At 32.2% G+C, this 14,997-nt stretch overlaps 1 protein-coding gene across 1 annotated transcript; it reads left to right on the top strand.

Annotated features, from left to right (window-relative positions):
- Positions 1-6,117: 6,117 nt before the first annotated feature.
- On the top strand, positions 6,118-6,750 carry LOC141680835 (uncharacterized). Its single transcript, XM_074486945.1, has one exon. It carries the CDS (start codon positions 6,118-6,120, stop codon positions 6,748-6,750), a length of 633 nt encoding a protein of 210 aa, XP_074343046.1.
- The last annotated feature ends 8,247 nt before the right edge of the window (positions 6,751-14,997 follow it).

The raw sequence follows: 14,997 nt of genomic DNA on the forward strand, positions 1-14,997 counted from the left end.
GTTTCATCCTTATGCAGCATGATTTTTGTTTCCATGGGATACCTAACTGACTTGCAGTCTCGCATACCAGCTTTTTCAAGCATCTTCTTGGCGTATGCAGTTTGCCTTAGATGAGTGAACTCCCTTCCTTGGTTTACCTCTATACCGAGATAGTAAGACAGCTTACCCAAGTCTGTCATCTCAAACTCGTTGTGCATCTGCTTCTTGAACCGGTTGATGCTTTCAATACTTGTCCCTGTTATAATTAAATCGTCCACATAGACCCCAATTATCAAGGACTCATCTCCTTCGCGTCTGGTATATACAGCATGCTCGTAAGGACATTTTGAAAAACCCAACTCCTTCAAATACCTGTTCAACCTTGTATACCAGGCCTGTGGCACCTAACGTAATCCATATAAAGCCTTTTTAAGTTTGTAAACCATTTTCTCCTTCTTTTTTTTCACAAAACCTTCTGGTTGAACTACATATACTTCCTTGAGTAGTTCTCCATTTAAAAATGCGGACTTTACGTCCATGTGGTGGACCTCCCAACCTTGTTTTGCTACTAAAGCCAATAACAACCGTACTGTTTCTAGCCTGGTGACTGGTGAAAAAACCTCCTCAAAATCAATACCTTTTTTCTGAACGTACCCTTTTGTAACTAATCGAGCCTTGTATTTTACTACGTTGCCTTCTGTGTCCTTTTTCAGCTTGTATACCCACTTCAGTTGTATTGCTTTCCTCCCTTCTGGTAATTCTGTTAGAATCCATGTCTTATTTTTTTCTATGGCGTCTACTTCAGCCTGCATTGCCGCTTTCCAAGATTCATCGTTCTCTGCCTGTTTATACGTAGCTGGTTCATCAACACCAGCGTACAGCAACTCATCCATCATATCTGTTTCATATGTTTCATTATATATATCTGCCAGAAGTTTGAACTTGCGTGGCTGACTACTCTCGCTCGATGCAGTGCCTGTTGTAGTCCCTGTTGCTACACTAGAGGTATAATCAGCCGTGGTTGACCCTGGAGTCCAGCTACCATCAGTTTCAGCGTCTATCGATGCATTTGTTTGCATGGGTGTCACCACACTGGATTCACCCATCTCTTCTTGGTTATACTGTGTAGCTTGAGCACCAACAACTACAAACGAGTTTTGTGTTTCGCCTTTTCCTCCCGTATTTGTCACCCAGTGCCAACCCCTGTTTTCTTCAAATTCTACATCTCTGCTTACATGAAGCTGTCCAGTTTTTGGATCGTACAGGCGATGCGCCTTTGTGCCGGGCTCCTTGCCTAGATAAACCACCATCTTGTTGCGATCATCAAGTTTTCGAGTATGCACCTTTGGGATCTTCATATGAGCAACACAGCCAAACACACGAATATGATCCAAGTGAGGTTTCTTTCATGTCCAGGCTTCATATGTAGTTTCGCCATCCAGTGCTCGTGTAGGTAGTCTATTCAAGATATAAACCGCATGTCTAACTGCCTCTCCCCAATATATTTGAGGTATCTCCTTGTCTTTCAACAGACTCCTTATCATTGCAACTATGGTGCGATTTCGCCTTTCTACGACACCATTTTGCTGTGGGCAATATGGTGCTGTTAGATGTCTCACTATACCTGCACTATTAAAAAAGTCCTCGAAATCTTTTGAGGTGAACTCACCACCCCGATCAGTTCTTAACACTTTAATAGTCTTGTTAGCCTCATTTTCAACAAGTGACTTAAACTTAGCAAATGCACACAAAGCCTCATCTTTGGATTTTAGTAAATAGACCCACATTGCTCTACTGTAATCATCAACCAGCAGGAAGAAATACCTGTTTCCAGCCGGTGTGGGTGGTGTGATTGGTCCACACAAGTCCGCGTGGATGAGCTCCAACCTCTCTTTTGCTGAAAAACTCGATTGAGAAGGGAATGGGTTCTGTGTCTGTTTAGATAACAGACATCCTTTACATGTCTCCTTTGGCTGCACCAGATTTGGCATCCCGTACGCCATCTCCTTGGTTGACAAAAGTTTCATTACTTGGAAATTTGCATGTCCAAGCTTAGAATGTCACTTCCACGTCTCTGCTTCTGCTTTAGACATCATACACATAGACGTCTTATCTTCTAGCATCACCTTATATAATCTGTTTGATGATCGTTTCACCTTCAAGAGTAACCTTCCGTCTGGCTCATAAACCCACAAATGCTCTCCTTGTAATATTACCTTATTCCCTGTTTCAGATAACTGTCCGAGACTTATTATATTATTATGCAAAGTGGGAATGAAATACACCTCATGCAACAACCTCTGTTCTCCATTCTTGCATTCAAAAGTAACCGACCCTTTTCCTTCTATATCCACTGTCGACCCATCTCCAAACTTCACCTTGTCAGTCATACTAGTGTCCAACTTTGTGAACTTTGAATGTTGGCCAGTCATGTGGTTACTGGCCCCGTTATCTAAGTACCACAACTTCGAACTTGGATTACCTTCACAATTTGACGTCATTGCCGCTATTACACTTTCTTCATTCAATAACACAATGTTGGACTGTTTACCTCCAGACTCTGAGAGCAGTAAAGTAGGTTCATCATCTATCGTCTGCGTCAAGTTTGATTCCTGTGGCTTTTCTTTATCACGCTCATTTTCACGTTTTGGTTTCCGGCACTCAGCTGCGTAATGGCCATACCCACTACAGTTGAAACACTTCACACGGCTCTTGTCTCGAGTCCCGCCACCTCTGGAATAATATTTTAAAAATTTTCATATTTGATAACCTTATCGAGCAAGTTTAATTATTTGACAGTTTCAACGCGATTTTTTTCCCGATAAAATGTGAAAGTGTTTAGGACCAACATATTTTATCAAACTCTACATTTTTTTTATTTTAATCGAAAATCCTAAATTTTAAATGTTTCTAAATAACATTCTTAAAATTCGACACACCTCTGATAGTAAACATTATTCCCGGTAATAATTTAAATGCTTATTTAATATCAATATTAATTTTAAATATAACTAAATAACATTTTTAAAGACGACACCCTCTTGTAATATAATGAAATAAAAAAAATATATAAATTTTTAATTAATTTATTCGAAAGGTCCATTATCTTTATTAGCATGGTATCTTTATGAAAATGGTAAATATCATGACTTTCTCATTTTCAACTAATTTTTTGTTTAAATGAATAAAAAATCAGTTCAAAAAAATTTTGAAAAAATAAAGTATCACACGGTAAAATTTGAAACTTCAAATATATCCAAATAGTTGGTTAATAAAAAAATTCAAGTATAATAAGTACGTGATTATTAGCCGACTCCTCTCTTTATGACGGTGAAATTTTTTTAGGTGTTTCTCAAAACAAAGATTAAATTTGTAAAATGTTAGGCTTTTCAAGTAAAAGTGACAATTCGTTCATAATCATTGATAAAATATTTTTTAAAATTTATGATCGTGTAACTCCTTGATCTTGAATTGATTACAAGATGATACACAATAAAGAAATTTACGTTATCAATTTACCTAAATATAATTTTTTATTTGATAATTAATATTTCTTATTAAAATAATAATTGTAATGCTAAAAAATGTTCACTTAACTTCCATATAAATAAATTAAAATAAGATTTAAAATATAATTAATAGGTGTAATTAGTGACCATAATTATGTTATTAAATCCTAGAAAAATATTTAATAACAAATTCAAAAAAATGAGAATTCAAGAAGAATAACTTGAAATATTTTGAAGACTCTCCACTCTTCTGCTATTATAATATATTAGCTTAAATCCCGTGCGATACACGGGTTCATTAATATTCAAATAATTTTAAATTTTGTTTATCCAACTATATAATAACTTTAATATATTTATATAAATATATAACAACTATAGATTTTGTAATAAAAATAATAAAAGAATTATGAAGAAACTGTAATCGTAATTTTGTAGAATAAGTTTGGATCGTAATTTAACAAGATAAGGAGAATATTTTAACAATTTAATAATTTAACATATATATTAATATTTATTTTTATTTTTAATAATTAAAATGGGAGATATTAGTTAAAGCAAAATTTAATTTATTCCGGTTATTATATATAGATACGTGAATAGTCAAGTAATAATTTATTTAGAAATAAATACAATTTTTACCCTCAAACAAAGTTGAAAAAACAATTTTGTACAAGAACTTTCGGAAATACAACTTGCACTCCTCAACTTCAACTTACTAATTCACTATGCACCTTTTTGCAGATTATAATTAAAATAATAAGGGGTAAAAAAGGAACTTTATTTTAAAATGTAAATAAATTTTAGTTGGAATTTCAAAAATAAGTTAAAATATTTATAAAAATGATTTCTTGTATATTAAATATTAATATTGATCAGAATATTTTCATTAAATGCACTTTAAAATCATAACGACGTCAAAGACTTTAAAATGAAATAATTACATTAAATTAAATATATATATAATATATATAAAAAAATTATTTTGAATTTAATTTTGGTAGAATTATATAATTTTTGGCATTAATAATATTACTAAAATTCAAAACTCAACTATATAATATTATTCAAAAAATTTAAAGATATTATTTTATAGCTATAATAATAAATTCAATTTTTAATATAATCTGAAAAATAAAAAAATTAGTTTAGTTAATATTTTACTGAAATTCCCATTCTACCCCTTACTTTTTTAATAATAACCGTCGAAGAGGTGCTTTCTGAATTGGCAGGTTGAAGTTGAGGGATGCAAACTGAGTTTCCAATATTATTAATACACATTTATTTTTGAAACAAAATAAGAGGGTGTAAAGTATAATTTTCTCATTTATTTAAAACAACCTAGAATACATAACTAGGGTAGCGGTCCATCACTAGGAGACCTACTATCAACCACGATCTTGCGCTTAATAACTTTTATAACAAAAGATCAATTACATTACCTTCGGCGGAATTAGAAAAATGTATAACACAGAAATAAGTAAATGGTAGAGCATGATATAAGGACGGCAGTTATGTACATTGAACTTACCTGTACGTGAACATGAATAAAATTACCTTAGCCACTTTCATCAAAAGTTTGACATCCTTTTCTTGTTATCCATATTTCTGTAACTACTTAGTTTTGATCGTCAAAATACAGTACATGTTGTTATTTTAAAATGTTTGCAGAATATAACAGCTTAATGTCATTGTCGTTTAAGTATCATGACAGCAAATTGTCATAAAACAGTGATCTATTTTAGCAAATTATGATCAAAATTTTCAGAATAACAGCAAGCTAAGATGCACAGTCCAGATTCAACAAGGAAGTCGAATTTCATGAAGATATTATAAGAACTTCTTATATATCAGTTATAAGGACTTCTCTAATAAATATACGTGCATCATATATATAGAGTTCAAGTATAATTCGTTTTAACCTATTCAAATTGATTTCCTAAATTATAGGAGTTTGTTTTTCTATCAAACTCTATCTTCTTCTATCTATTAAAACGTTTTGTACCCTACTATATAGAAGAGATGTTTTCTGATCGTTGAACATCTTTGTTTCTCTTCTATCTAACGTATACATGAACGTTGGAAACCATCCCAACGATTTTATACGGTAGAATTGGATTCTAGCCGTTGTAATTTGTTGAGGTTGTTTCAAACGTTAATATGTGTTTATATATGAGGTTTCTTGCAGTTTTTATGACTGACCAATGGCAAGTAAGAACACTCACAACTCCTGAACTTTATTTTTTCGAAAATACTCTCGAGCTCTTAATTATATACACGTATTTTATTTAAGAGAGTCTATAGTTTGAGTTATAATCACTTTATCATTTGATTTGTATTGTTCAAATTGTATTGATTAGTTGCAGGATAAGTTGGCTAAGGGAAACAAGGGTTTAGTGGTACTTACTAGAGGAGTTTGTACTACGGGGTAGTATAGTACTTAGAGAGCAGGTTCTTAAACATGGTTTCAGCAAGCCATTATCAGCAGCTGGGATAAAGGGAGATATATTGTTGTATCTTGTAGTTGTAACTTTCATTGATCAATAATATATTCTCTTACCAATCTTTCAGTTGGTATCAGAGCTTTGGTATACTAATCTTTCTGTAACAAGAATAGTATTCGATCAAAATGGCTGACAAATATCCCGAAGAAACCTCGGATTACCGAGCACCTCTTTTGCTTGGTACAGAAAACTATAATTGGTGGAAAGGTCGCATGGAAGTGTATCTATCCAGGGAGCCACTAGCTTTGAGAGTTGTTCAGAAGGGTCCATTTGAATTCAAGGACAAAGAAGGCAAAGTGAAAGTCATTGATGATCTCACGGAGGCTGAACTACTTAAATACAGTTTCAATGGAAAGGCTAGGAATTCTCTCATGAATGGATTATGTCCTAGTGAATGTGATAAAGTCTCTTCATGCAAATCAGCTAAAGAGATATGGGATACTCTCGAATTGTATCACGAAGGATCCAAGAGCTTAAAGAAGGTGAAATTGAGCAAACTAATGAATGAGTTCGGAAATTTCAAGCTTCGAGATGGAGAAACGATTCGAGAAAGTCAAGCTAGATTCCAGACAAATCTGAATGCCTTAAAGCAACTTGGAAAACATATCCCTCAAGAGGAAATTAACATAAAAATACTTAGTGTTGTGCCATTTATCTATGAACCAAAGGTAACCGCTTTGGAATCCTCTTCAACTATAAATACTATGGCTCAATTTGTTGTTTTTGCAGAATTAGAACAATTTGAAAGCAAAATTTAGGAAAGCCAATCAAGTTCTATGCAAGCTCCAGTTGCTCAAATGAAGCAGTTAGCTCTTCAGACTAATGACATCTTACTGGAATCTAAAGATGAATCAGATGAAGAACTAGCTTTAATATCCAGGAAGATCAGAAAGATGATTAAGAAGAAGAACAAGCTCAAAAGAGACAAAGGCAGATTTTCTAATAACAAAAAGGTCAATAAGGTAACTAAAGATCAGACATGCTTTGAATGTGGAAAGCCAGGCCATTATAAGCGGGACTGCTACAAATTGAAGTCAAAACAACAAAATGTCTTCAAGGATAAGAAGAAAGCTAAAGCTCTAATGACTTGGAGTGATGATGACTCAGTTTCTAGTGATGATTCAAGTGGAGACATGGTTAATCTTGCCCTAGTTGGACTTGATGATGATTCTGTTCGAGAAAATTCAGAAAGTGGCTACCTAGAAAGTAATTCAGAAGAAGATTAGAGTGAGGTAAACTCTTGTAAATATAATTTATCTTCTGAAAATATTATTTTGGAACCACTAACCATACAGGAATTTGAGAATGTATCTATGGGAGAATATTATTCTCTTAAAGCTGAAAATAACAAGCTAAAAGAGAAGAATAATTATCTCAAGTCCATGGTTTAATATTTGATGAGCAAGGTGGATACTTGGATTGACAAGAAGGTACCTACACAAGCTGACAAAGAGGCTGAAATCAAGGATCTTCAAGCTAAAGTCAGTCATGTGGAAAACATCAACAAAATTCTCCTCAAAAGAAACAAGACTCAATTAATGGAGATTACAGAGCTAAAGAAGGAGATTAAAGCAAGGGATGAATGTTTGGAGTTGTTCAAATTCAGAGAATCAATCAATGCAGAACCTACAAATCAAGCAGAAGAACCATCTCAGCAAGCTGAAATCATAAGTCAGCAAGCTGAAAAGATTGATCTGCTCACAAAGGAAGTTGAGGATCTGAAAAGGGGCATGAGATCTTTTGTTCAAGGAGAAGAAAGTCTCAAATCAATGATGAACAACACAAATATTCCATTGGTCAGAGAAGGAATTGGAATGAATGCCAACAAGAAGGACAAAGCTCTAAGATATGAAGGAAAACATAGCATACCCTATGATTATGCTATGCCTTGGACGATATGTAACAGATGTGGAAAGAAAGGACATCTTGAAAAACATTGCAGAGTTCAGAATGGACAGAAATCATATCATGGAGGAAACAAACAGAAAACAACTTATTATGGTGAAAATGGCAGAACAAAGACAACTTACTATCATCAGGCTGGCATAGTTAAATCACCTAGATTTATCCAAAAATGGATAAAAAAAATCTGATTTACATGTTTTATATGTTTTATCTGCTAACCATGTCGGACCCAACAAACTTTGGGTACCAAAAGGTTGAGTTGTTTTTATTTGTTTTGTAGATGTGTCTTGCCGCTCGAGTCAAATCAACTCAATGGATCTTAGATAGCGGATGTACTAGACATATGAGTGGAGACAAAACACAATTCTTGAGTCTCCAGATGAAAAAGGGTGGAAGAGTGACTATTGGTGATAGAAAAACTCTTCAAATCCTTGGAAAAGGTAAAATAGGTAATAAACACATTTCAATTGATAAAGTTCAATATGTTAAAGGCCTAAAATATAATCTGCTTAGTATAAATCAGTTATATGATGATGGTCATAAGGTTGATTTTGGTATTGAGAAGTGTATTATTACTATTGGTACTAACAAAGTCCCCCTAGTTGCTAGAAGGGAAGGTTTTGGACTTTGAGTTGCAGAAAACAACTTATTGTCTTGCTGCAATAGACACAGATCCTTATGTTTGGCATAGAAGATTGGGTCATGCTCACATGGACTTGCTTCACAAGCTTTCAAAGAAGAAGTTAGTGAGAGGTTTACCCAAAATCAAGTATGTCAAGACTGAGGTGTGTACGACATGCCAATTAGGTAAGCAAATTAGAAGTACTCACAAAACAAAGAAGATGGTATCTAATTCTAAACCCTTAGAACTTTTGCATTTAGACTTATTTGGTCCAGAAGCTTATAAAAGTATTGGAGGTAAGCAATATGGTTTTGTAATTGTTCATGATTATTCTCGTTTTATATGGGTATTATTTCTTAGAACTAAAGATGCTGCTTTTAATGAGTTTGAGAAACTAATTAAATTACTTGAGAATACGCTCAATACAAAGCTTGTAGGTATAAGGAGTGATCGAGGTGGTGAATTCCAAAAAGACTTTGTTACTTATTGTGAAGAAAGAGGAATATCACATGAATTCTCGGCTTCAAGGACTCCACAACAAAATAGTGTGGTGGAATGCAAGAATAGATCGTTGCAAGAGACATTAAGGACATTGTTGCAAGAAAGCAAGCTACCTAAAAGTTTTTGGGCAGAAGCAGTCAACACAGCATGCTATGTTCTGAAAAGAGTCTTGATAAGGCCTATTTTGGACAAGACTCCATATGAATTGCTCAAGAAAAAGAAGCCCAACATCAGTTACTTTCGAATCTTTGGCTCAAAGTGTTTTGTGCTCAAGATAATTGGTAATGATGGTTAATTCGATGCTAAATCTTATGAAGCTATTTTTTTTGTTATTCTATGAATAGTAAAACCTATAGAGTTTATAATTTGTCTAAGCATATTGTTGAAGAATCTATGGATGTTACTTTTCAAGAACCTAACAATGATCTTCCAAGAGACGAGGAAGATGATGCAGGTGAAGCTGGACAACAGCAAGCTGAAACAGAGAAGGCTACTCCAAAACAACAAGCTGAAACAGAAACTGATTCTGGAAAACATCAAGCTGAAATTGAAACTGCCTCTGGAAATCAGCAAGCAGAAACTTCTACTCCCGTTGATGGTGCAATTGTAAAGATGGCAAAGATGACTCTTGATGGTCCTAGAGGAAATAGAGCAAATGATAAAATGTCAATCTATGATGGTGAAGACTTAGCTTCTCCATCTAAGAAAAGGAAGACCTCACATGAAGATATTTCAAAGCATTCATTACCCAAAGCTACACGGACAGTGAATAATCACCCTCCAGAACAAGTTATTGGTGATATTTCTGATGGACTCAAGACAAGAAAAGGCACATCAAATTTTTGCGCTTATGCTGCATTTCTAGCACAAGAGGAACCCAAGAATGTCAAAGAAGCACTCGAAGATGAAAATTGGATCACGGCTATGCAAGAAGAACTCAATCAATTCGAACGATATGATGTTTGGGAACTTGTCAAGCCACCAAAGAATTCTTCAGTCATTGGTACAAAATGGATTTTCAAGAATAAAGTGGATGAATTTGGTACTGTTACTCGAAATAAAGCAAGGCTCGTGACACAAGGGTACAACCAACAAGAAGGCATTGACTTTGATCAAACTTATGCTCCAGTAGCTAGATTAGAATCCATTAGGATGCTTCTTGCTTATGCATGTTGGAAGAAGATCAAGCTACATCAAATGGACGTTAAAAGTCATTTTCTTTATGGATTTCTGGAAGAGGAAGTTTATATCAAGCAACCCCCTGGTTTTGAACATGAAAAACATCCGGACTATGTTACAAGCTCAAGAAGGCATTATATGGCTTAAAGCAAGCACCAAGGGCTTGGTACAAGAGGCTTAGTAAGTTTTTGATCAAAAATGGCTTCATTCGAGGTAAAATCGATCCTACTTTTTTTACTAGGCAAAATGGTAATGATATTTTGATTGTCCAGATATATGTAGATGATATAATTTTTGGATCCACTGATAATTCTATGTGTGAGTGGTTTTCTAAGTGTATGAGTAGTGAATTTGACATGAGCATGATGGGTGAGCTCAATTATTTCCTGGGATTCCAAATCAAGCAATCAAAGGATAGCATCTATGTTCATCAGTCAAAATTATGCAGGTTGTCAAACTGATAGAAAGAGCACAAGTGGTGTGTGTACATACTTAGGATAAAGTCTCGTATCTTGGCAAAATAAGAAACAAACTTCTGTTGCATTATCCATAACAGAAGGTGAGTATTTGGCAGTTGGTAGCTGTTGCTCTTAAATTTTGTGGATGATTCAGACTCTAGGAGATTTTGGAATCAAGTGTAGCAAAGTTCCAATCTATTGTGACAATACTAGCACCATCAACATATCAAAGAATCCGGTGAATCACTCAAGAACAAATCATATTGATGTTCGTCACCATTTCTTGAGAGATAATGCTGCCAAAGGTAAAATTGAATTAGTTTTTGTACCTACTGAATATCAAATGGAAGATATTTTTACAAAACTCCTTGGCGAAGCAAGATTTTCTACCATTCGAAGGGAACTGGGCATGTGCAGTGTATAATGACAAGTTATCATTAGAAATTTGGTAATATTGGCTTACTATCATTTTTCATGTTAGCTTACTATGACGGGTTATTAAAATGGCATTTTTGTGTTTAATTTAATTTTTTAATTATGATATGTCATTATCTGCTTTTGATGATATAAGGGGGAGAACTTAGGAGAATTTAGTTTCTTTAAGTTTCTAGTTTCTAGTTTCTGAACTTGACTTGTTTTTTGTTTAAGTATCTGTGGTTGCATCTAGTACTTGATTTTATGTTTATCTGTTTATGTGGTTTGGTTAAAACTTGTTGTTGATGCTATGAAATGCTATTGGTATTTGGAATCTGTTAAGTTATTTTTGCATTTTGCAGTTTATTATGCTGATTGTGATAACTTAAGTTTTAGTTTATATTTTGAGATATGCATAGATGTAGGGAGAGTTTTTTAATTCTCCTAAATGTGTGTAATCATAAAAAATGGGGAGATTGTAACTCCTTAGTTTTGATGATCACAACACAGCAAGCCAACATGTTATTTGAAAATATTTGCAGGATATAACAGCTTAATGCCATTGCTGTTTAAGTATCATGACAGCAAGCTGTCATAAGACAGTGATCTATTTCAGCAAGTTATGATCAAAATTTTCAGAATAATAGCAAGCTAAGATGCACAGTCCAGATTCAACAAGGAAGTCGAATTTCATGAAGATATTATAGGAACTTCTTATATATCAGTTATAAGGACTTTTCTAATAAATATACGTGCATCATATATATAGAGCTCAAGTATAATTCGTTTTAACTTATTCAAATTGATTTCCTAAATTATAGGAGTTTGTTTTTCTATCAAACTCTATCTTCTTCTATCTATTAAAACGTTTTATACTCTACTATATAGAAGGGATGTTTTCTGATCGTTGAACATCTTTGTTTCTCTTCTATCTAACGTATACATGAACATTGAAAACCATCCCAACGATTTTATACGGTAGAATTGGATTCTAGCCGCTGTAATTTATTGAGGTTGTTTCAAACGTTAATGTGTGTTTATATATGAGGTTTCTTGCAGTTTTTTTGACTGACGAATGGCAAGCAAGAACACTCACAACTTCTGGACTTTATTGTTTCAAAAATACTCTCGAGCTCTTAATTATACGTATTTTATTTACGAGAGTCTATGGTTTGAGTTGTAATCACTTTATCATTTGATTTGTATTGTTCAAATTGTATTGATTAGTTGTTGGATAAGTTGGTTAAGGGAAACAAGGGTTTAGTGTTACTTGCTAGAGGAGTTTGTACTACGAGGTAGTATAGTACTTAGAGAGCAGGTTTTTAAACAGGGTTTCAGCAAGCCATTATCAGCAGCTAGGATAAAGGGAGATATACTGTTATATCTTGTAGTTGTAACTTTCATTGATCAATAATATATTCTTTTATCAAGTTGGTAAGGGACCAGGACGTAGATCATAGGGGCTTAAGAGTCGAACCTGGCTAAAATTCTTGTGTGTTTTATTTATTTTTCTGCACATTAATTTCTGCATTGCATTTAGTCATCTCAGCTTACGATTATTGTCAAATTATAGTTCTGTTGGTAAAATCTCGGTAAGCTATAATCCTAATTAGTCATAATCACCTATTCACCCTCTAGGTGTATTTTCAATTTCAATCTTAAACTTTTATTTATAAATGAACTTCAAGAAATATTAATTTGCTGGAAGCCATGAATATCATCAATTTTGAATGACCAAATCAAGAGCGGTAAAAATAGATTGTAAGATGGATAGATGAAAGTAATAATCACTTCAAAAATTGAATGGTCATTAGTATAAAAACGGATATGTGATTATTTGTTGCTAATAAAAAATTAAATATTGAAATTCAATTGAGTTAAAATTAGGTATAATTGCTTTTAACCAGTTTTAGATATGGATAATCTATGAATATCTTGATTAATGTATTGAGATTAGTCCAATTTGCTAAACGGGTTGACCTATTGATTATTTTATAATAAGTGACATATGTGATTAATGTTCATTATTCATATATATATTGATAACTTCTTTTTCTTCGATTTCCGTTGACACATTTTTGACATTATAATTTCTTTTTCTTCGATGTTGATAATACAATATCTTTGATAGCTTACAAAACATTATTTAAGACTATCCACATTACCAAGTACTGTATGTTAAAAATTCACATTGTTTTAAAAAATTATTTAGATAATTGCAAAAAAAAATTGATTGCATTTGCCGGTAATTCACTCTTTCGAAATCATTAGAAACAATATGACCATTTAATAACATTTCTTCTCTGCTTATTTTAATTTTTGTTTTCCTTGATAATTTTGTTATGGGCAAACAATTTAGTAATACCTTTTTTACATATAATTAAAACCATGCTCCAATGAGCTCTTGCTATTTACTAGTCTTGTGTACTTGATGCATGTCCTATTTTAACACATCTCCGTACATTATTTCAATCCCGTAAGCATTTAAATTTAGATTTCAACCTACTTCTTAGGTTCTTCTTTGTAACATAGTTCATATATATGTTAGAGTATCTCCAATCATGATAACTAAAATGATTAATCAAATAAGAATTACCTAAAATTTTATTAAACATGTAAGGCTTTGCACTCCAGTGGTATTAGCTATAATCATTAGTTATATTCAAAAATATTATTTTATTCCTATTTTTCAGATTTATATGTATAAATATAAACTTTAAATAATAAAATAAATTTAGTTAATATTTAATTCAATACATGAAAAAATATATAATTATAAGTTAATAATTATTATAACTGAAAATATAATAACATATAAATATAACAAAAATATTTTTAATAAAAAGTTACTAATATATATTGTATTGTTTATTTATATTTATATATATATATATATGATTTGTTAAAAATAATTAAAAAATTTTGTTAATAAGAGAACAATATTTTCACACTTAATATTATATAAATAAAAAAATATTATATATAAAATAATAATTTTAATATTTATGTACTAAATATTATATAAATATATGTATGTATTAATGTGTATATGTATTTATTAATGTGTAGATTTAGGTTTAACATGTGATGTGATTTGGAGTGGTGTGTTTTTACCTAATATCTATATTGAGTGCCACATAAGATTTTAAGCTTACATGAGATGGTTGGAGATGCTCTTAACCTTTGACTTTTATATTTGAAGGAATCAAACTCTAAAAATTTTCATATAATATTTATGAGTTGATTTGATTTTTTTATCAAATTCCCTTTATATGCAAGATTACATAGAAGGGTGTTCTCAAGTCTTAATTTGTAATAATTTTATTCTTAAATAAATAAAAATGATAAATAGGATCATCAGCTAAATAATTAAAAAAAAAATCAAACTAAAGAAATAATCCACCATAAATTATGGATGCATGAAAAGTTAAAATTTGGTCGACTATATACATGTGTATAACACATGAGTAACACATCTATAACACATGAGTAACACTTAATTGTTCATACAAACACAAACCACTTTTAATGATTTTATTATTCATTTAAGTCATAAATATGAGTACTAACGGTTTACATGGTTAATTTTTATGACAGTGTGTGCTTTACATCATCTCAAACACATTATTGTAGTTTATAATTTATTTTTATTTGTGACAATCATTAGCTCTGCTAATATTCTTGTATATATATTTTTATTATATAAGTAATTAAGATATTGAAGGATATTAAAACTAAGTTTAAATTATACAGGTTAGAACTTTTTCCAAGAACCCAGTTGATCTCTAACTTGAAATGTGATTGTTCAGTAGGGTTTCCTTTTGACAACAAAAATTTTGTGCAATTTTGGGATTATCAATTCGAGGATGAGGATACTTAGAAAAACTATCCACATTAGATGTCTAGGAAAGATTTTAAATCTTATA

The sequence above is a fragment of the Apium graveolens genome, chromosome 8 (genome assembly GCF_009905375.1).
Source record: "Apium graveolens cultivar Ventura chromosome 8, ASM990537v1, whole genome shotgun sequence".
In the NCBI taxonomy this organism is placed as follows: domain Eukaryota; kingdom Viridiplantae; phylum Streptophyta; class Magnoliopsida; order Apiales; family Apiaceae; genus Apium; species Apium graveolens.

Bases quoted from the DNA above. Each gene is read 5' to 3' on its own strand.
- LOC141680835 (XM_074486945.1), top strand. From the start codon at position 6,118: ATGGCTGACAAATATCCCGAAGAAACCTCGGATTACCGAGCACCTCTT.